Source organism: Diplotaxodon limnothrissa, linkage group LG9 (assembly GCF_057381915.1).
Source record: "Diplotaxodon limnothrissa isolate DT_005_m linkage group LG9, D_limnothrissa_male_GT1.1, whole genome shotgun sequence".
Classification (NCBI taxonomy): Eukaryota; Metazoa; Chordata; class Actinopteri; order Cichliformes; family Cichlidae; genus Diplotaxodon; species Diplotaxodon limnothrissa.
The window spans coordinates 36691341-36714856 of NC_140604.1; the positions used below are offsets into that span (position 1 = coordinate 36691341).

At 44.8% G+C, this 23516-nt stretch overlaps 1 protein-coding gene across 7 annotated transcripts in view; it reads right to left on the reverse strand.

Moving 5' to 3' along the window:
- LOC146626065 (receptor-type tyrosine-protein phosphatase mu-like) overlaps positions 1-23516 on the reverse strand; it is a 226007-nt gene that overhangs the window by 161576 nt on the left and 40915 nt on the right. For all 7 annotated transcript variants that reach the window (XM_085363138.1, XM_085363137.1, XM_085363139.1 and 4 more), the window contains exon 2: positions 22308-22421. In XM_085363138.1, the coding sequence (XP_085219264.1) occupies positions 22308-22421 (114 nt within the window). The remainder of the gene's footprint in view (positions 1-22307; positions 22422-23516) is intronic.

The window sequence follows — 23516 nt, forward strand, 5'->3', positions numbered from 1 at the left end:
GGTAAGTGCCACCCTAAAATGATCCCTTGCCACCCCAAGTGCCACCCCAGTCTTGCATATGACAGTGTTGTTTATTAAAATAAGATAGCATTAACAGTTTGAGCGTAGTTACAGTCAACAGTGAATATAAATGCTAAAACTGAATATATTGCATAGTGTTCCCCCCCTGCACCATTAACAAATGGTTCAGCCCATAGGTGGACCGGCTTTTTTCTTGTTTTCAGTAGCAAGCGATGCTTATGATTGTGCCAGAGCACATTTTGAACAACACCATGGGAATTTCAGATTTCACACAGGCAGGTGGATGTTACACTGTGGAAATGGAAGGAAGGTGAGTGTTATTAACCCTCTGTGGTCCACGGACACGCTGCACCTCCAAATCACATGACTGATGTAAGCTGACACAGCAACAAGCCACGCTGAGTCTCTGTTTCAGCCAACATTGAAAGTTCGGACTTCAAAGTTTTTAAATTTTAATTACAGGCCAGTAAATCCAGAGTTAGGATAATATATATCAGCCACGCTTTTTTCTAAATACTGTCGTCACGTTTGTGTGTGTGTGTGTTTTAAGCGTTTTCTAAGGACAGCGTGAAAACAGTAAAGAAAGGAAAAAAGCCACCTCTTTCCTATCAGTGGAAAAATGCACCATGTCGACCAATTTAAAAAAACAGTCCACATGTGGGATTTGGTTGTTTAGGAAGAGGGGAAAGTTTTGGGAGTGACGGTAACGACAGCGAGAGAGAGAGAGAGAGAGAGAGAGAGAGTTTAGATGTGGGAGATTTGTGACGTTTAGCGTGGCGTGTTTACTTAGTGTGTTGTGGTATCTTGTGTAGTTGTTCTGTTGTGTAGTCGTTTTGTTTAGTGTGTGAGTGAGGGCACTAATGAATGTCACAAATGCACATTTGCAACGTAAACACTGTCACTAAGTAGAAAACCAGCGGAGTGATACACCTGCTGTTGTCAGGCCTGCAGGTTTGTCCCTGTGCTCTTCTGTCTTTTGGTGGACAAACTTGTTTTTTACTGGCACACATCATTTGTGGGGCATCTTATTGCAACACCTGATTGTTCTCTCATTTTAGTTTTAGTAATATTTTTAAATGGTTTTAGAAAATGAAAAAAAAAAAACGGTGTATTGGCTGCATTTTTAGATAAATAGTTGTTTATGTTTACAAAATGTACATTTTATATTTGCATTTCAAGTTATAAAAATTTACTCAACATGTCTGTGGTTTTTGTTTACAGTAATAAATACTGCTAAGATTTTAGGTTCTTTGTGTGATTTCAGATCAGTAATACTAATGCAGTATGTCAGTGAAAAAACAACTAAATTCAGTTGAGCTGAAAAGATACCAAACAAGGCAACGGGGAAAAAAAATAAAATGAAACAATCTGAGGGTGAAATACAAACGTAAACTCAAAACGAGTCAAAAATGTCCGGTTGTATTTCAGACCTCAGTGGGTTAATGCAACAAATCATGAAAAATTAGGTTTAAATTTTTGCTCATGACAGTGCAGATTTCTGACATTTTGTGTAATGTTAATGTAATTTTGTAATTTTTTTTCTATTTAAGCTGTAACAATGTGATTGTTTTCTAACAAAAACAGTGTGAAACTTAAGTTAGACTTGTGTTTGTAAATGAAACGCCTGTTGTTGTGTAGCTTTCTGGATTTTATACTTATTGGGCTACATATTTATTTATTATACAGGCTATACAGTACATACCATCACCATGTTTTATGTAACTATAGTATGTAATTATGTGGGCTACAGACAATAATTAAGTTATAGACTATATTTATATGAAAAACGTGTATACTTACTGCATTTGAATCATTTTAACCATGTGTAACCACCTGCGTATGTTTGGGGAAAAAAAAAAGGCTTTGATTTTGCCACCCCATTTGATTTCTTTGCCACCCTCATGCCACCCTAAGAAAATTAATCTAGATCCGCCCCTGGTTGTAACTGACGTCAGACGCCGGAGATTTTGGCGGAAAATTAAAGCGAATGGTAGTTTAGAATTGAACAAAGTTTCTTTAAGCTTCAGTATTACCAAATATACTAATCAATTGTCATATAACTAACAACATCTGTCCTATCATCTCTAACACCCTGGAGGACAACGGGGAGAGTTTAGACGCTCTCCAAGATTACATGCCGGAGGACACCGTAAAGAACATCGCCTTCGATAGAGTGCATCAGCTCTGTTCTAGGATGCCTTCTGGACCCAGTGGAGGTGGTGAGTGACAGGAGAACGGCGGCTAAGCTGTCATCCCTGATGGACAACGTCTCCCACCCCATGCAGCAGACTGTGACAGCACTGAGCAGCTCCTTCAGTGGGAGACTGCGGCACCCACGGTGTGGGACGGAGAGATTTCGCAGGTCTTTCCTCCCCACTGCTGTCAGACTCCATAATAAAGACTTTAACTGATCAAGCACACACATCCATACATATGCAATAATACTAAGTGCAATAATCCTTTCTGTCATCGTTGTATTTTTACTCAGTTGTATATAGTATTTGTATTTGTATTCTATTTTTATCTTATTGTATATTTATTTTATTTTATTCTACTGTATATAGTATTTTATTTTATTCTATTCTGTACAGTTGTGTACTGTATTTATTCTTATTGTATTCTAATTTTTGCCTCATAACTTTTGCACTGTCCACTTCCTGCTGTGACAAAACAAATTTCCCACGTGTGGGACTAATAAAGGTTATCTTATCTTATCTTATCTTATCTTATCGCTTGGGGGACGTGAGGTCGCCGGCCAGGAGACCACGTCCTATTGTGGCCAAATTCGGCCACTTCAAACAAAAGGAACAGGTGAAAAGCCACGGCAGGAAATTAAAAGGAATCGACTTCAGCGTGAACGACCAGTTCCCCTGGAACGACACAGGGTCCTCTTCCCAATCCGACGCGGCCTCATCCAGAAGGGCTCCCGCGCTGTCATCGCTGTGGACCGGCTGTACGTGGACGGACAGCTTCACTGCGACCCCAACATCACTCGGTGGCTGTATTAACCTCACACCAGATAAGAATCCGCTACACCCTTTCCCTATCCACTCACGCTAACTTGTATTAACATCTGTTTAACTTACCGGTATCAAATCGCATCTTAAGTGTGATATGATCGCAGAATTAACACCAATGGTTCATCAATGGTTTGATTGAAATGTTTCTGGGGGTTTTTTTTCCTTCTAATTTTTTTCTCTCTTTTTCCCCCTCTTCTTTTTATGCTGCTCACCCTTGTCCTTGGTTTCTTTCTTTTTTACTTTCTTTCACTGCTTCGATCACCTGCTTCCAGACTCATCCACAAACAACATCCTTTATTTCGACATTATACGCACAGCACGATCACGCACAATCACGCGCTCAACGGCAGCACATTTACATCAGTCAGACAGTGCACACAGACCTACAGGATACACACACTTAAGCCAAGCGTACTCATATTAGTAAATATGCACACACATAGTCAGACTCAGGGAGCATCTCGCCACACATTTTTTCTCTCTCTCCTTCTCTTTATTTATGAACAAGTGATGTATTCTTTCCACCTGTCTAAGCGACACACACAGCGTACATCCCTAGTTATACACACACATCTATGGGTGCACTGAGGTTCATTACATGGAATATAAATGGAGCTGGCTCCAGAGAAAAGAGGTTAAAAATATTTAACCAACTCAAAAAACTGCAGGCAGATGTTGTCCTATTACAAGAGACCCACAGACCTCTTAGAGGTTCGAATGAACTTAAAACACCTGAGTTTCCCAATGTGTTCTCAGCTTGTTATAATTCTAGACAAAGGGGAGTAGCAATTTTAATACATAAAAATATTAATTTCACAGTACTCGATACAGTTATAGATCCAGAGGGCAGATTCTTAATCATTAAACTATCTATACTTGATAAAAAGCTATGTATTGCAAGTATATATGGTCCAAATGTTGATGATCCCTCATTCTTTCACGGTTTTTTCAGTGCACTCTCTGAACACTTAGATGGCACACTTGTTCTTGGAGGCAACCTCAACCTTGGACTAAATGAAGACATGGATAGGCTCCATACAGCAGGAACTCAGCGTAATTGGCAGTCCACAAATATAATCAAACAGTATATGAGCGACTTTGGTCTTTGCGATGCATGGCGCTCCCTTCACCCCAGTCAAGATGGCGCAGAGTATGGCAGCCTCGTCGCGAGCTCCCCCAAGCAACAGCTTTTTTCTGTGTTTAATTTTACTTTTCCTTCATTTTTTCGCGAGTAGCACATGTCTCCTTGTGTACGACCGACAAACCTTACTGGACATAAAAGACCGACTTTCTTATAACTTTCCGGAGTTCAAGTTTTGCAACACGGACGCTCCGTTCGCAGACCCCCCATTCATCTCACCTGAGACGCCTTTGTTCTCTGGCCCTGGAGGCCGCAAACGCCGACGCAGAGGGAGAAGATCTGGCGTTCTGGTTCGACTGAGACGGCGCACTAACAGACCACCGTTACCCAGTTTATTACTGGCTAATGTGCAGTCTCTGGAGAACAAGCTGTGCGAGCTTCGGGCACGGATCTCATTCCAGCGAGAGATGCGGGACTGCTGCGTGATCTGCCTCACAGAAACCTGGCTATCGGACAAGGTACCAGACTCCGCAATACAACTACCGGGGTTCTCCGTGCATCGCGCGGACAGGTCACAGGATCTTACTGGGAAAAGCAGAGGCGGTGGTGTGTGTTTCATGATCAACAACAGCTGGTGTGATTATGCAAACGTGCACCCGGTCAAATCCTTCTGCTCACCGGACCTGGAGTACCTGATGATTAAGTGCCGGCCATTCTGGCTACCGAGGGAATTTACAGCAGTGATTATTACGGCTGTTTACATTCCCCCACAAGCCGACACTGACCGTGCACTCAGGGAACTGTACAGCGCGATCAGCAGCGAGGAAACCGCACACCCAGAGGCAGCGTTTATCACAGCCGGAGACTTTAATAAGGGAAACCTGAAGAAAGTCTCACCAAAACTCCACCAACACATCCACTTTAACACTCGTGGAAATCGGCTACTCGACCACTGCTACACCTCTTTCCAGGATGCGTACAAAGCCCTCCCCCGCGCCCCATTCGGCCAATCAGATCACCGCTCCATCCTGCTCCTGCCCGCCTACAGGCAGAAGCTGAAACAGGAAGCTCCAACCCGGAGGGCGGTGCACTGTTGGACGGACCAATCGGAGTCTGCGCTGCGGGACTGTTTTGATCACGCGGACTGGGAAATGTTTCACGTGGCTGCTAGGGACATTGATGAGTACACAGACTCAGTCTGTGGATTTATCAGGAAATGTGTGGAAGATGTCGTCCCATCCAGAACAGTTAAATCCTTCCCAAATCAAAAACCCTGGATTAACGGAGATGTTCGCGCGGCACGGAACACCGCCTTTGCCTCCGCGAACACATCGGACTACAAACACGCACATTACCAACTCCGGAAGACGATCAAAGCAGCCAAACGTGAGTACAGGGACAGGGTGGAGCAACAGTTTGACAACCCTCGGAGTATGTGGCAGGGACTAAACACGATCGCAGACTTTAGAGGGAAAACCAGCACACCGCAGACCACGGCCTCTCTGTGTGAGGATCTAAACGTATTCTACGCTAGATTCGACACAGCGAACACCACGAGACCGGACAGTGTGCGCACCGCGGATGACGTCAGTGCGCACACTGTGTCTGAGGAGGATGTGCGGAAGTGCTTCAGGAAGGTGAACGCACGCAAAGCTACTGGTCTGGACGGGATTCCCGGCCGCGTCCTCAAGTCATGCGCGGCTCAGCTGGCTGGAGTGTTCACGCACATCTTCAACCTTTCCCTCTCTCTGTCTGTAGTCCCAGCCTGCTTCAAAATGGCCACCGTCGTCCCTGTACCCAAATCCTCCACCATCTCCTCATTGAACCACTGGCGACCTGTAGCCCTGACCCCCATCGTGAGCAAATGCTTCGAGAAGCTGGTCAGGGACTTCATCTGCTCTGCACTACCCGACTCACTGGACCCTCTACAGTTCGCATACCGCCACAACAGGTCCACTGATGATGCCATAGCCCTGACACTACATACTGCCCTGTCACACCTGGAGAAGAGAGACACGTATGTGAGAATGCTGTTTGTAGATTACAGCTCAGCATTCAATACCATCGTTCCCTCGAAGCTGGACAGGAAACTGCAGGATCTAGGACTGAGCAGCTCCCTCTGCAGCTGGATCCTTAGCTTCCTGTCTGACAGACGCCAGGTGGTCAGACTGGGCAGCATCACCTCATCCCCCGTCACACTGAACACTGGTGCTCCACAGGGATGTGTACTGAGCCCTCTCCTGTACTCACTCTACACCTACGACTGCACGGCCACTAACAGCTCCAACATCATTGTGAAGTTTGCGGACGACACTACAGTGGTGGGTCTTATCACCAACGGTGATGAGACGGCTTACAGGGAGGAGGTCAGCGCCCTGACCCACTGGTGTCAAGACAACCATCTCACCCTCAACGTCGCAAAGACAAAGGAGTTGATAGTGGACTTCCGGAGGTGCAGAGAAGTACACACCCCCATCACCATCAACGGCGCTGCTGTGGAGAGAGTGAGCAGCTTCCGGTTCTTTGGTGTACATCTGGCTGAGGATCTTACGTGGTCAGTACACACAAACAAAACAGTGAAGAAGGCGCAGCAGATGCCTCTTCTTTCTCAGGAGACTGAAAAGATTCGGCATGAGCCCCCGCATCCTCAGGACCTTCTATCACTGTGCCATTGAGAGCATCCTCACTGGATGCATCACCACCTGGTATGGCAACAGCACCGCCTACAACTGCAAAGCTCTCCAGCGAGTAGTGCGGTGCTCTGAACGGATAATTGGAGGTGAGCTTCCCTCCCTCCAAGACATCTACAGGAAGCGGTGCCTGAGGAAAGCGGGGAGGATCATCAAGGACTCCAGTCACCCCAGCCATAAACTGTTCAGACTGCTTCCATCAGGAAGGAGGTTCTGCAGCATCCGGTCCCGTACCAGCAGACTGAGAGACAGCTTCTTCCATCAGGCCATCAGACTGCTGAACACGTCATAGACACCTCAGCTTCACTACTGGAACTTTAACATTATGCACTCCATACTGTACAGTAATGCCACTGTTTTGCACATGTCTCACTCTGTATATTTTTATATATTTTATTTATTGTTTACTCTATTTAATTTGTAAAATATGTGTACACACACACACACACACGTAGAAAAATATTTAGTATACACATCCAGAAATGCATATACTATTATATATTGTACATATATTTATTAGTTTCAGATGTAGCCATTCTTGTATTTTGCTTGTTTACATTATTGTATTTTGCACAACTCTGTTGCTTGTGAAGCTCGCACACAAGAATTTCACTCACATATGCTGTACCAATGTTCCTGCACATGTGATGTGACAATAAAAGTGATTTGATTTGATTTGATTTGACCCCACCAGTAAGGAATATACTTTTTTCTCACATGTCCATCACTCCTACTCTCGTCTGGATTATTTTTTGGTCAGCAGCTCACTGCTGAGTGACATCTCACACACTGAGATTCACCCTATAGCTGTCAGCAATCATGCTCCTGTAGCTTTAACACTAATGCACAAGAATAATACTACACCATGTAACAACTGGAGATTTAATACATCACTGCTTAAAGATGAAGACTTTATTAAATATTTTAAAAAAGAGTGGACTTCATATTTAGACTATAATGACACTCCCGGAACATCAGCTTCTGTTCTATGGGAAGCAGGGAAAACTGTGATGAGAGGTAAAATAATTTCTTTCTCATCACATAAAAAGAAAAAAGAAAACAAAAATATTCAGGAATTAGAAAAAACCATCAAATCACTAGAAGAAGCCTACGCGTCCCACCAAGATCAGGAAACATTGAACAAAATACGCAAAACAAAACTAGAATTAAATGAGATAATTGATAAAAAAACAAAATTCTTAGTACAGAGACTACACTTACAAAATTATGAACATGGTAATAAATCCAGTCAATTTCTAGCAAACCAGCTAAAAATAAATAAAGAAAAAACAACTATATGTGCTGTTCAAGACTCATCTGGGAACACAATATATGAACCCCAGGGATCTATCCTTGGGCCATTACTTTTCTCGCTGTATTTACTCCCCCTTGGTGCGATTTTTCGTAAACACGGAGTGTCATTTCATTTGTATGCCGATGACTGTCAGCTTTACTTACCTTTTAGTCATTTGGATACCTCCCCATGTCAATCACTGCTTGACTGTCTTAGCGATATTAAATTATGGATGGCAAATAATTTTTTGAATTTTAATGGTCGCAAAACGGAAGCAATTTTATATGGCCCGCATCGTTCTACTGATTCTCCAGATGTTGATTTTGGTGATTTGACCTCTCATCTGAAAAGTTCAGTCACTAATCTTGGTGTTAAACTTGATTCTGCGCTTACTTTTGAAGGTCATGTAAGTGGGGTGGTAAAATCAGCTTTTTATCACCTCAGACGCCTGTCGAAGGTTAAGCCTTTCCTTTCCAAACCCAATTTGGAAACTCTTATTCATGCTTTTATCACCTCACGTCTGGACTATTGTAATTCCCTTTTAATAGGGGTCGGGTCGGGCACCTTGTCACGCCTGCAGTTAGTGCAAAACGCGGCAGCGCGATTTTTAACCGGTAGTAGGAAATTCGATCACATCACTCCGGTTCTGGCTTCCTTGCATTGGCTTCCCATTGATTTTAGGGTTCGTTTTAAGGTCCTTTTATTGGTTTTTAAATCTTTAAATGGTCTGGCTCCTGTGTACTTAACTGACTTGCTGAAGTCACATGTTCCTCCTCGCTCGCTCCGTTCAGCTGAGCAGCTGCTGCTGTCGGTCCCTAAGTCGCGGCTGAAATGCAGAGGAGACCGTGCCTTTTCAATTGCGGCTCCGATGCTCTGGAATAACCTTCCCCTCCAAATTAGACAAGCGTCATCAGTGCAGGTCTTTAAGTCCAGATTGAAAACCTATTTTTATTCCCTGGCTTTTAACTCTGTAGGAAACTGACACCTTCTTATTTATTTTATTGTTTGTAATGATTTTATGGTATTTTTAATTTGGTTGTTGTTTTGATCTGTGTTGTTCAGCACTTTGGTCTGCCTGGTGTGTTCTTAAAGTGCTATACAAATAAACGATGATGATGATGATGATGAACCGATACAAATAAACAACATTTTCAGGGATTTCTATAAAACGTTGTATTCACCACAAATAAACCCATCTAAAAAAGAAATTGATCAGTTTTTGGACAACATAACTCTTCCAAAATTATTGGACACTCAAGCAATGGCACTGGATTCACCACTGACACCAGGTGAACTCCAGGAAGCCCTGATAAGTATGCCCAATAATAAGGCTCCAGGTCCAGACGGCTTTCCTGCAGAATTCTACAAAGAATTCTGGTCGATTCTAGCACCAGTTTTCTACAGAACGTTGTTGGAAATCAAAGAAAAGGGCAGACTTCCATCAAATATGAATTCTGCAAACATTAATCTCCTGCTAAAACCAGGCAAAGACCCTGTATATGCCTCAAGCTATCGTCCAATATCCCTTATAAATGTAGACCTTAAAATAATCTGCAAAGCTCTCTCGAAGAGACTGGAGAAAATAACCCCCCGCCCTTAATTCATCCTGACCAAACTGGTTTCATAAAAGGTAGGCACTCATCAACAAATACACGCAGATTACTTAATTTGATAGACTACTCATACAGTAAAAACCTAGAAACTACAATATTCTCTTTAGACGCAGAAAAAGCATTTGACAGAGTTAACTGGAAATTTCTATTTGCAACTTTACACAAATTTGGTTTTGGATCCTCTTTCATAAACTGGTTAAAAATATTATATAATTCCCCAACAGCTTGTGTCAGAACAAATGACCAGACATCCTCCAGCTTCTGTCTCTTGAGGGGCACCAGGCAGGGATGCCCACTCTCCCCTTCACTGTTTGCAATTTTTATTGAACCACTAGCAGCAGCAATTAGACAGAATTCAGTAATTAAGGGCATAAAATGCAAGAACGTGGAACATAAAATCAGCCTTTATGCGGATGATGTGATACTCTTTCTCCAAAATTCACAAACCAATGTCTCTGGGGTGATTGAATTGATAAACTCTTTTGCAAGAATATCAGATTACTCAATTAACTGGTCAAAATCTACAGTCCTACCGATTAATTGCTCCCTCCATAATTCCTCTTCTACACCACTGCAATCGGGAAATATAAAATATTTAGGTATTAATGTTTCTCCCAAGCTTGCAGATCTAACTAAATTAAACCATATCCCACTTTTAAAGAAGGTAGAAGATGATCTGGCTAGATGGAAATGTCTACCCATATCACTCATGGGAAGGATTGCCGCTATAAAAATGATGGTCTTACCAAAAATAAATTATTTATTCTCAATGATCCCAACTAAACCGCCACAAGATTGGTTCAGATCTCTAGATTCATGTATGTCCAAATTCCTTTGGAAAAATAAACCCCCACGTATAAGCTTAAAAACACTACAAAAGACCAAGGATAAAGGAGGACTAGAACTGCCTAACTTTCAGCACTACTTCTTAGCCAACAGGCTTCAGTTTATCTCAGGATGGCTAAAACATACCATCTTAGATGAACCTTGGCTAGATGTAGAACAAGCACTTTGCAATAATCTAGAGATCTCAGACCTACCATTTATCAGCTCAAACATCCAACGACATGAATGCTTTAAAAGCATCAACATCAGCTCTTCTCTGATAGCATGGTGGGAGTTTCTAAAATTGACGGCGTCTTCATTAATCCCATGCAAACGTACACCTATCTGGAACAACCCTGACATATTACAAAACAATAATATGATAAACTTTTCAGATTGGAGTGATAAAGGAATCAAATATTTAGAACATATACTAGAAGGAACAGAATTTATTTCATTTGACGGACTAGTTACACAATATGGGATCAACAAGAAAAGATTTTTAGAATATCAACAAATTAAATCCATAGTAAAAAAGAAATTCAAACCGGGTCAAGTTGAACTACAAACACCACAAAGTGTGGAACAATTTCTTACTCATAAACCCCCAAAATTACTTTCCAAAATTTACAGAATGCTTTCTAAAACAGATGAATCAATATCACTTCCTATTGCAAAATGGGAAGCGGATTTATCAGTTAACTTAGACCTAAACTTCTGGTCTCAGATTTGCTTAAAAACCTTTCATCTAATCAGAAATCCCAGTCTTCAATTAACTCAATACAAAATATTACACAGAGTGCACTATACAGGTCATCGGATGTTCAAGATGGGGTTTACGTCTACCAACAACTGCTCACACTGCCAAACCAATTCACCGGACCATTATATCCACGCTCTTTGGTTCTGTCCACCAGTTCAGAAGTTCTGGCGCGAGATATGTGAAGACTTATCAAAGTGTCTGAAATGTAACATTCCAACTTCCCCCTTAGTGTGTTTGTTGGGCAGCTTAGATAATGTCACTTCAGAAAAGAATATCGCCCATATGGTTTTCACTGCCCTATGCATAGCCAAGAAAACAGTCCTCATGAACTGGAAAAATAAATATAATCTTAATTCTAACCAATATAGAAATTATCTATTAGATTACATTAGTCTTGATACAGCCTCTGCCACCACATCAGATCAATTGCTCTGGGCTCCTTTGATCAGCTCCATCACCTAGCGGGGGTGGAGGGTCATAGTTTGGTCCCACCTTTGCTGTTGTGATTGGTGTGGGGGTAGGGACAGGCTTAGGGCGTCGGGGAGTTCCCTAGGAGCATCTTCCTTGGAGGGCTCAACCTGGGGTAGCGGTCATGGCCTATTAAGGGCTCTGTTGGCTCTTAGGTGACAGTTTCCTCGTGGCTGCGTACAGCGGGGCTAGGGGAGGGTCTGTGCTGACGGATGTGGGTTACTGACCTAGTAGCCTGGCTGCCCCGGGGTGGGTCCGGGACGGGCCGGACTCTGGGCTGGGGCCCTGGCTGGGTCTCGGGGGCTTGGATCCTGGTTTGTGTGTTGCCGGGGTTGTGGGCAGGTGGGTGTATGGGGGCCCAGCCCTGGCGCAGGGTGCCGCCAGTGCATCGAGCCACCTAGGGGGCTCTTCAACTGGTGGGGGAGGTTGTTACATCTTGCAGGAGCTCTCCTCTCTTCAGGAACTCTCTGCAGCAGGGGGAGATACAGGAGAGATGGAGGAAGATCTCAGCCTGGGCGTCTATTGTCTCGTGTAGTCTGGAAGATGAGTGGATGACAGGGTGGGTGCAGTTTTCTCTGTGGTGGGGTCAGGTGGGCTGTCCCGGGCTCTGTGGGCCAGGCGGCGCTGCTGTACTGGGCCCCGGTCCGGATGGGTCTGGGCCCCCTTTCCCTGGTGGGTTGCGGACTATGGGGGTGCCTACTTGGGTCAGCGGGGGAGCTGGCCCCAGGGAGGGGTCACTTGCCCCTCCCTTCTTTCCCTCCCTATCTCCAGCTGCCTCCCTCTTCCCGCTCCACCACAATCACCCACACATGCAGGGCCTTGGGGTAAAGGTGTGTCACCAGGGTGCAGGGGGGGGGGGATGCCTCCCCCCTCTGTCCCCTTCTGGCTGCCTCTGCCTCAATTTTATCCCACAACTTAGACATTCACATTACTCACACTCTCATAACACATACATATAGGATCTTGGGGGTGGGCACGATACACGGAGTCCAAATTACCATCAGGGTGTACACCTCACCCCTGGCGTCGTTGCCCACCTCTCAATTTTAAATACACGTAGACATTGAGGGCTAGCAGGAGGGGCTATGCGCTTACCTGCTGCTCTCTGGCAGGTAGCTCCATGCCCTCCTGGGTTTTAAATGCACCTTAGAACACACATGCATCAACATTACAATGAGCGGGTGGAGGGAGGTTTGGAGTCTTCTCTCACCCCCGTTCTCTGCGGCCTGCTGGAGCGGGGGGGCTGGGAGGGGGAGTTGGCCGTCCAACTGGGATCTGGAGTGTGGGGCCTCCCTGCTGCTGCGGAGTCGGGGCGGTCTGCTTCTCCCCACCCCAGGGAAAAGGGTAACACCACCTGGGTCTGGGTGCAGTTTCCCCCTCCAGGGACAAGGGTACCTAGACCCGGTTCTTAGAGTACCCTTGGGGAGTGTGATTGTGTGTACAGCGTCTCTTTATGTCTGTCTCCACGTTGGTTGAGTGTGGAGTAAGTGCATATGAGAGCATGAGGGTGGGAATGGATGTTTGTATCTGTGTGTGCCTGTTTGTCTGTGTCTATATGTCAGGTTGGGTGTCAGACGCCACCGCTCTGGGGACATCTCAGGCCCTCCAAGATAAGGAGGCCTATCTCCCCCCACCACTTCCCCTGCCGGTGGCAGACGCCCTCAGACATCGGTGCGTTGGTGGGTCTTTGTGTCCGTTGATGGGCGTCCAGGTACACACCGGCTCACTCCTTGGTGGCTGCTTATCGGGGCCTGGAGCCTGGGGCTCGCTCGGGCCACTTTGGGGGTGGGGTGCCCTCGTTCTCTCGGCCTGGGGCTTAGTCACTCTGGAGCAGCTGGCTGCCGGCGGAGCCCCCGGGCACGTCACTGCAACTCCCCCTGGCTTCTGCTCCGCAGCTGCTGAGTGAGCCCTCATCTGGGACTCTCCTCAGCTCTTACTGGGACAGTGGCGCGGCTGCCCCTCTGTTGGTCGTCCTTGGTCTCTTGTGTTCTGGGGGCCTCTGGATGTCTGGAGTCTGGATCTCCTCCATACCTGCTTCATGCCCTGGAGGACGGGGCTGTGGCCCCCCCACACCCTCTAACAGATCATTACATGAAGGAACCTTTTAAAAACAAGCGCATCCATGCGCACAGGTGTACACACGGGTGATCACACACACACAAACTACACCCTTTTTGGCTCCTACCTCAAAGCACACTGTGCGCTGTCGATCTTATGTGCTGCATAATAATGTTTAATATTTAATATTTACTGTTATATTCCCATAGATCATCATGACGTTGTTTATTGTATTGCTCTCGTTTTCTTCTGCTTGTTTTCTTTTTGTCTCAACAGGTGATCCAGGAAAAGATAAAGAGGGGGAAAAAAAGAGACAAAGGTGATGAAGCAGATTTTCATTGTCTTTTCTCTCTATCTTATTTCTCCGTTTTCTTTCCCTCTCCTTCTGTTAACTTTCTTCTGAACTTTTCTTCTTTTTTTCTTTCCCGTCCCCGAGTCCAGTCTGGCCTGATTACAATAACTTAGAATAAAAATAACTAATAAAGATCAAATAAACAATGAGAATCAAGTGGGCCAGTATAGCAAAAGGCCCACTTTGGAAAGTAAATCTGTTGGGTATTTTTCTTGGCCTTCAGATAATAATTCTGATTGCTACAGTGCCAGACAGGACACAAAAATAAAAAAATAAAAAAATAAACAACAGGAAATCATCACTGACAAGAGGAGATAAGAAAATAAACGGTGCTCGTTAGTGTAATAAATCAGTAAATCCATAATTGATCTGTGTGTGTGTGTGTGTGTGTGTGAGAACAAATGGCTCATTTTGTCGACAGTGGAAATCTGTAATTGGAAGACTTCAGAATAAAAGCGCGACGTTTGCGTTAAAGCTCAGTAACTCTGAATGCACCCTCTTCCTCTGTGTGTGTGTGTGTGCGCGCTCTCATTATTGTGTCTTCACATCTCCGTGTCACGACTACAGCTGTCAATCTCCCGAGCTCACTGCTTTCACTTCCCTTCATCTTTCTGCAAAGTTTCTATGAAATTTAAATCGGTCGTCTTACAGCGAGCGTGTGTGCGGGTTGAAGGGCGTCTCTATGGTAACTGTACTGCAGTACTCCTTCAGTCAGCTGTCAGTTATGTTGTATCGCTTCAATGTTGCCATCGCTTCATCTGCAGATGACTTTCTGATTGATCGCTTGATGGTTTGGTGAGGTGGGGTCACTGTGGAGCCGTCAAACATTTTCTTTGCTTATTTGGGACAAATAAAGACTCGATAAAGAAACCACATTTAATGACTTTTCACTTATTTGTAACTAAAAAGCTAAAGCTGCAGTTCTGATTCGTACCACTGACTCCACATTCACATAAACATGTTCACAGCCTGATGATGCCACTTCATTACACATGTAGGCTTAACGTTTGCATTATTAGGGGCGTGGCCTCTTTGACAGGTGGATGGTGACAGCTTTCGGCTAGCTTCACCTGAGCTGGAGCTTTGGTGTGTTGTTGGAGCCTTTTAATGATATCATGTGACCAATAATATGGCTGCTGTGAGGTCACTGTAGTAACAGAGCGTCCAAGAAGGCGGAGCTCCATGTGAATGACATCAGCAGGTATCTGAGTGTGTGTTTGGATGTTTCACACACAAAAAGCTTTGTGGCCACATGCCACTCTGTAGCTTCCCCATCTTTCAGAGCATTTTCCTGGGAAAGTTGATCAACCTTCAAACGATGATTTCCTCACAGAGACTATTTTAACCTGAGCGTAGACTCGTGTTTGATTTCATTTCCTGGTTACCAGAGTGTTTTAATGTGTGTGCATGTGTCAGTGGATCAATGGACCTTGAGGAGAATCGATTAGAAAAACATGAGGTTTAATCACGGAAGGAAGAGGAGGACGAAGAGGAGAAGGAGAAGGAGGAGGAAGGAGCAAGAACAATCCAGACTGATGAAGAGCAAGTGAGAACAAAAGCTGTGATGAGTTTATTCTCAAATCAGCCATTTGTGCGTCTGCGGCTGATTAGTGTTTGTCTCACAGCTCGCGCCTCACTCCATGTTTAACACGGCCCAACAGCTGACTGAACCTTCATCTACAGCCAATTAGAAGACCCCATTTGTCTTCCTGACAAACATCAGAGCTGTTTTCAGGATGAGGTTTTCAGTTTCCTGGTGTTAAAAGACTCACTTTGTTTTTCTGATTTCATTTCAGATATAATCATAAAATACTGACATAATACATTCAAACCATCAGTCACACATGAACACAATCCACCACCATCACCACCATCACCACCATCACCATTATCACCTTCATCTTCACCATCATCATCTTCACCATCATCATCATCATCTTCACCACCATCATCATCATCATCATCATCACCATCATCATCACCATTATCACCATCATCTTCACCATCATCATCATCATCATCATCTTCACCATCATCTTCACCATCTTCATCATCATCTTCACCATTATCATCACCATCTTCATCATCACCATCTTCATCACAATCTTCACCATCATCTTCATCATCACCATCTTCATCACCATCACCATCTTCACCATCATCATCATCCTCATCATCACTTTCTGAAGGACATTTTTCAAACATCAAAGAGTCAGTAGAGCAGAGCAGAAATGAGGCAGAATGATTGGATTATGGTCGTTTCCTGTGTGACCTGGACGTCTCTGTGTTACAGTCATGTAATGCCATGTTTCTTTGTTTCTGTAAAATGATGACAGCAGTTTGTTGTGTTTGTTTTTTGCCACTCTGCAGAATTAACTGTGTCACAGTTCCCAGCACGTCATAGCCTGAAAAACCCAGAGTCAGAGCTCGGACTGTGAAATGGTCACATGTGTCAGCGTGCTGTCAGCTGATACATGTGAGCACTGAAACACCTTCATTCAAAGGTGAATGACGTCGCTGATGTGTGGACGTGTCTGTGGAGCTCCTAGGGATTATTCTGACTTCTTTGGTCACACATCTGTGTGTGTGTAGTTGTAGGTGTGTCAGGGTAAACACACGCATGTGCTGTGTGTGTCTGCTGTTTCTGTAGTAACTGAGGCATGCTGCAGGGCAAACAGCAGTGTGTGATTCAGCAGAGAAAGATTTCAGGTATGAGGTGTGAGTGGGCCCAAGGGGCCCGGCTCAGGGTCTGATCCTGTGAGCAAGGCTGGGGTCTGCTCTGTTTGTCTGCGTTTAGGTGCAGGTTATGGGTGGAGAAAGACACGGGTGGGTGTGGCTCAGGAGGTACATCGTCTACCAGTCGGCGGTTCAAACCCTGGCTGCTCCAGGCCAAAGAGTCCTCAAGCAAGACACTGAACCCTGAGTTACTGCTGATGCATTCATGGGAGTGTGAATGTTAGTATTTGTATGAAAGTGTGAATGAGGCATGTTGTGGTGGTGCTAGAAAACGCTGCTGCTAATCAGTGAGTGAACACCAAACCGACCAATCAGAGCTGCAGGAGGTGGAGGCGCTCGGATCGAACACTCGGCCAAACTTGATCTTCATCACGTTCTCAAAGGCCCGAGCGAGCGCTTCAAACTCTCTGCACCTGAGACACAGCTCCGCCTCCTCTTTCTCGCTATCGTCCAATCAGACCATAGGCAGAAAGAGAAACAAACACACACAGCCCCCGTTCGTGTCCTGGCGTTTCTTCTGCTCGTTAACCTCCCGCCCCCTCTCACCTGTGGGCCAATAATATACGACCCCTACCATCTGTAAACCAATCACCTCACACCCAGCTCACACACGCGCGCAGATGGAGGCAGTAATTCTATTACCCGAGCTGTACCGAGACGTGAGGAGAGGCAGCTGCACCGTATTTACTTTCTCTCTCACACACACACACATAGCAGGAAGTGTGTGTGTGTTTCCTGCTCTCAGAGGTTTATTTCAGGCGGCGAATGTGTGTTAAACTTTCTGAAAGCATCCACACAAACGTCGGGCAGAATCCCCGGCCAACAGGTTTGAAGGAGCAGTCCCACATTTACTTAAATCGGCCAATGGGGAGCTGGTGTGTCAGTGTGACCTCTCCTCTGATTGGTTGGATTTCAGCTGCAGTCACTCCATGTGTTTAAACTCCCTGAATGAGGCTTTAATTGCTTTTGGCAGGATGCTGATAGTGGCTTTATACACTACACACACACACACACACACACACACAGAGTCATGTTCAAAGAGTGAATCTACTGCATGCCGACACGCTGATAAACCCTTTAACACACTAATTAACCCAAAACACACACACACACGCACGCACGCACGCACACACACGCACACATACGCACACACACACACTGAGTTTTCTTTTCTCTCATTTATTTGTGAAACAGTCCAAACTTTAACCTCTCTTCTCTCTCACCCACCTTTAAACAGTGTTTACCTGCAGCTGTGTGTGTGTGTGTGTGTGTGTCTAATCTCTTTTCAAATTCACTTTAAAGCCACAAACTGTGTGTCTGCACACTCGTGTGTGTGTGTCTGTGTGTGTTGTTTACAACAGCTTGTATTTTTTTAACACACACGCACAGAGAGAAAAAAGTGGTTTTGACCTCCAGGTCTCTTTGACACAGAAAGGCATTGTGGGAGTTATCACACAACAGACAGACCGAGTGTGTGTGTGTGTAGTGTATATATTTGCCTTGGAGCCTCCCTGCGTGTGTGTGTGTTTGCTGTGTACAGCTGGCAGTGAGCTGATAACAGCCCTATTAGAAATATTAATATACCCTGAACCCCACAGAGACACACACACTCACCAAAAGGCATGTGTGTGTGACTGCATGTGTGTGTGTATCCCCACCCTTATTGGAGCAAAAAACAGAAATAAACAACGACCGGAGAACCTCATAGAACCAGCAAACAGCACCACCACAGCACCTGTGAAGAACCAGTGGGCCACATCTGAAGGTTCTGACTCGGGTCAAAGTCCTCCTGCAAATGAATCAATTAAAAACTGTCCAGAGACAGCAGAATGAACCTGTAGAGCAAAATGTGGATCACTTACAGTTAATCTTTATGTTGACCTCATTATGAACCTTAAACGAGAAGCCACGTCCTTAATAAAGTTTAAGCCTTAATGAAATGTGAACAGGTGTTATAATGGGGAAAATTAACTCTAAAGACCCAAACAGTGCTTATTTCTGCTGTAGGGGTGTCCTCCCTGAGGTATAATATCATAGGTGCAAATAAACAGTTCACCTGGATGGTTCTCCTGTTCTTACTCACAGAATCCTTTAGTCAGGTTAGACCGTGTGGCGATCAGGACTGGACATTGCTGGGTTGTATTTATTATCCTTTATTTATACGGGTAAAAAGTCTCATTGAAATGTGCACCTCATTTCCAAGAGAAAGCTGGTTAAAGCCCAGACTCTGTTGGGTTCATATCTGGACCCCGTTGGGTTCAGGTCCAGACTCTGTTGAGTTCATATCTGGACCCCGTTGGGTTCAGGTCCAGACTCTGTTGGGTTCAAGCCTGTTTTCTCACAGCTCTGGAAACGCGCCCTGATATTCCTGTTGTCACTGTTGGCTGCAGGTCTGACTGACCCAGCTATTAATAAACTGAGTAAACAGGTTGTAGAAATGGACCAGACTAACTGAACTGGGAACACTGAAAGGCTCTGAAGACTGTTATTTATGAACATCTGGTTTTCAACTTGACAAACTAGAAACAAACCTCAGGAACATCTTCCACTGCCTCAACTGCTTTCCCTGCAAAACTAATAATTACTGTACTGTTGGCTCACTGCACTCAGCTGCTTCAGCTGGTCTGTAAGGAAGCTAAATATACCCGTGATGTCATGGCGTTACCAGCATCTGATCTGGTCTGGACTCGTTTATTTTTAGCTGACCAGACGTGCTAGTCACCAAAGAGAAAGATTAGCAAAGTTGCTTTCCAGGATCAGGTTAAATGATCTAAAAATCTCAGCTGGAACAGGCTGACGATGAGGAGGGGATGAAGTTTATCAGCTCGTCGTGAGCAGTAACAAACAGCTAACGACAGAAAGAAATCAGAGCAAGAAACATAGTCAGTCCAGAGGCTGAGACGGTGTGTGTGTGTGTGTGTGTGTGTGCAGCAGGAAAGAGTATTAGGGAAGATTACTGTTGTTCACACTGACAGCAGAGAGCAAGCCGGCGCTACATGGCTCAGATTAGATTGAACTTGTACCATTTATAAGAACATTAAATGGAGCCTGCAATCACTGGTCAATCGATTCTTCGCTGCAGCTCTGTGTGTGTGTGTGTGTCTGCAGTATTAAACCACCACTTTCACTGGAGAATGCTGTCTGTGTGGATGTTTTCCTCCCACCGATATCACATGCAGAAGTCCCATTGATAAAGTGTCTGTTTTTAGAGTAAAGGCGGTGGAGCGACGCTGGTCCTCGGCAGCCTCGGACACAGACAGAAGAGAGGCATGCGCCCAAAGGCACCAGAACAAATATCAAATAAATATTAAGCACCGCCTGCCGTTGGCCTGAAACATTATATTTGATTTAAAGAATCAGATGTGAGCTGCTGAAATTGACAAACGAGCTGAGATCACTCCTGCATGTTACTGCTTTGTGTCTGTGCTTCCACGAAGCTCCACATGTTCCAGATGTTTTAACACTGACTGTCTCCAGATCAGTGAGGTTTATTAACAGCTTTAACAAACTGCGGCTCTGAACTCTGACCCGATAACAGCTGTCTCTGGTTGAACCCATCACCTCCAAACAGAACCTCAGCTTCAGATTCGGGTGAAGCTGAGGCTCACCCCAACCAGTCGCAGCAGATGGCCCCGCCCCTCCCCGAGCCTGGCTCTGCCAGAGGTTTCTTCCTGTTAAAAGGGAGTTTTTCCTTCCCACTGTTGCCAAAGTGCTGCTCATCGGGGGTCATATGATTGTTGGGTTTTTCTCTCTAGTATTATTGTAGGGTCTACTGTACAATATAAAGCGCCGTTGAGGAGACTGTAGTTGTGATTTGGCGCTGTATAAATAAAACTGAATTGAATAGATTGGTCAGTTTTTCCTCCGAAGCGAGCTCAGCTGGGAGAAGGCTGAGTTTGGCCTCTGCTGTGGAGGGTGTGTTAGATTTAATGCCCTGTCTTGTCCTGCTCACTGCTCCACACATCAGCCAGGAGGAGATCGAAGCGAGGAGGAGTGTGTGTGTGTGTGTCCACTGGGAGAGAAGCTGTTTGCTCTCTGATTGCTTGGATTGGCTGCAATTAGTCACACACACAGTGAAACACACAAAAACCCTGTTTTATTGGAAAAGAGTAAAGGTGACAAACTCTCCTCTCGCCTCCTCCTCCTCCACCTCCTCTATAACTCACATTAAACAGGACAGTAACCACCTCCTTTCTGTGTGTCCTCGGTCAGCCTGTCTCTCACGTGATTGGCTCTGTGATTTAAGAGTGCTGCATTCTCATTCGTCAGCAGGGTAACCTCTGTGAGCATGTGACAAATGGCGGCTCGCTCACACACACACACACACACACACACACACACACACACACACACACACACACACAGTGGCAGGTGAATAGCAGACAAAAGGAAGGCTGCAGCAGCTTTTCCCTCAGTGCTGCCTTCAGGTGCAAAGCGCTGCAGTGCTGTGTTTAAGGACCTGTACAATAGTTGATTATAGGGAGAACACTCCCTCTCTGTCTGGTTACGACCGCCGTCCTCGGCTGCTCGGGACGAATTACGGTCACGACCGAGGTTAGCCTAACTGACCGTGTTACAGGTGTGTGGCACGCAGTGACAGGTAACGCCATTAGGCATGCAGAGCATAAACATGCCATTTATAGGGGCGTTGGTGTGAAGCCCGTGTGTCTGACAAAGGGTTGGGGGCTTGGTTGTAGACTGATGCGTACACAGCTCGGTCTGGCGCTCTGTGATTGGATCAGGCTTGCACCTGGTTGATGCAGCCATTTCCCATTTAGAGCGGCGTTCCTGCTTTCAGTAGTCCAGAGTTTGTTTTCAGACTCAAGCATCTCTTCGAGCTGTTTAACGACATACCCAGAGGATTGCACCTTGTTGTAAACAGTAAGTACTTATAAGCCTCGGCTCATCGAGCACAGGATTGATTAAATGAGCAACAGCAGAACCGGAGAGGCAAAGATATGCTGATGACCAATGTATGTGTGTCACAACACAAACGTACTTCAGGGTTTTTAAGAGTCAGAGGAAGACATGCATGCACCACCAAGACCCAGCTTCAGGAGACCCAGAAAGGTTCCCTGAGGAGCAATGTTCCCTCTAAGCTGAGCGCATGAGCAATCGCACACTGCTGACATGGTGTTCCCACACAGAAAATCTGCGCTGCGCACAAAAAAAAAATACAGCCTGAATTGGAATTAAAGTAAATACATGTATTTATTTTATTTCGCTGATTTTCTGCATGTGGAGACGCTGTCAGCAGTCATGCGCTCAGCTTAGAGGGAATCGTGCTGAGGAGCACCCGGGGAACCTTTGAGCTGCAGGAGGACTGCAGGAGGACTGCAGGAGGACTGCGGGGCCCTGACGGTGCTTTCAGAAAGACAAACAGTACCTGCAGGGATCCAGGGGGTGGCCAATCGGTCTCGGGTGTCTCCCTGCTCCCAGTCAAAGTCATCTTCTTTGGACTGGACCAGCGTGCAGTCAGGAGACCGACCAGATAGACAAGCTGAAAAAGAGACAGACAGATGCTCAGTTACCTTAGGTGAAACTAGGGCTGCTCGATTATGGCAAAAATGATAATCACGATTATTTTCACTGAAATTGAGATCTCGATTATTTGATGATATTTATTTAACCCTTTAAGACCTACTATAGAACCAAGTCCGCCAGAGCTTATATTATTTTTTTACATGTTGTAGTGCCATTTGTGGGAGCATTTCAAGTTGCTATGCATCAATACAACTGTTATAGCCCATAGTAACTACATTCATTGCAAAAAAGTGCAATAAACTACAAAAAAATTGAAAATCGTTTTTGTTTTTTTTTACATATATTTCTACTTGGAGAAATTTAAGAGGTTTATCCCTCAAAACTTTAAATACAATAAAGTTGCAAAAAATAGTTTACAACAACAGGAAATTTATTTTGAGTGTCTTCATAGTTTTATTTTGGAGATACAGCAATTTTTATATACTGCAGGAAAAACGTAAAAACAATCCTGTGATGCAAATTTGCAAAGAAAACAGCAGGTGCATCAAAATAAACTATTTCCAGCAGTGCAATTCGAGTTCTAAGCATCCCAGAAACTATTCAGAAAAGCATAAAGTCAAACATGACTTATAAAAACACCAGTATAGGCTTTTGAAGCCTACAAGTAAAAAACTACATTTTCCACGAAAATGACGTCACTTCCTGTTTCGGGCAGGAAATGGCGGACATGCGATAGTTCGCGCTGACGTCTGTTTCAATGTGGGAAGTGTTACGAACAGCTGATCAGATCGGCAAAGCGTGTTTCTGGAATATTATGTTTTTGTTCCTGCAAGCGCTTTTTATGCAATTTCTGCAAAGCTTTATGTGGAAGGAAACCGTGACCGAGGACAAGCTGATGGCATAAGATGTAAGTACAATTCCTCTGGTTTCATATGCAAAAAAAATTATTGTGCTAGCTTACATGGTTCCGGTTCTACAGGGATTCAAAAATAGTTACACAAAACGGAGCGTGCCGCTCTGACCTGCTTTAAAGGGTTAACAATAACAATGTATTGAATAATGACTTTAAAAAATAATATAAAATAGTGTGCAAATACTGAACAGTGCAAAT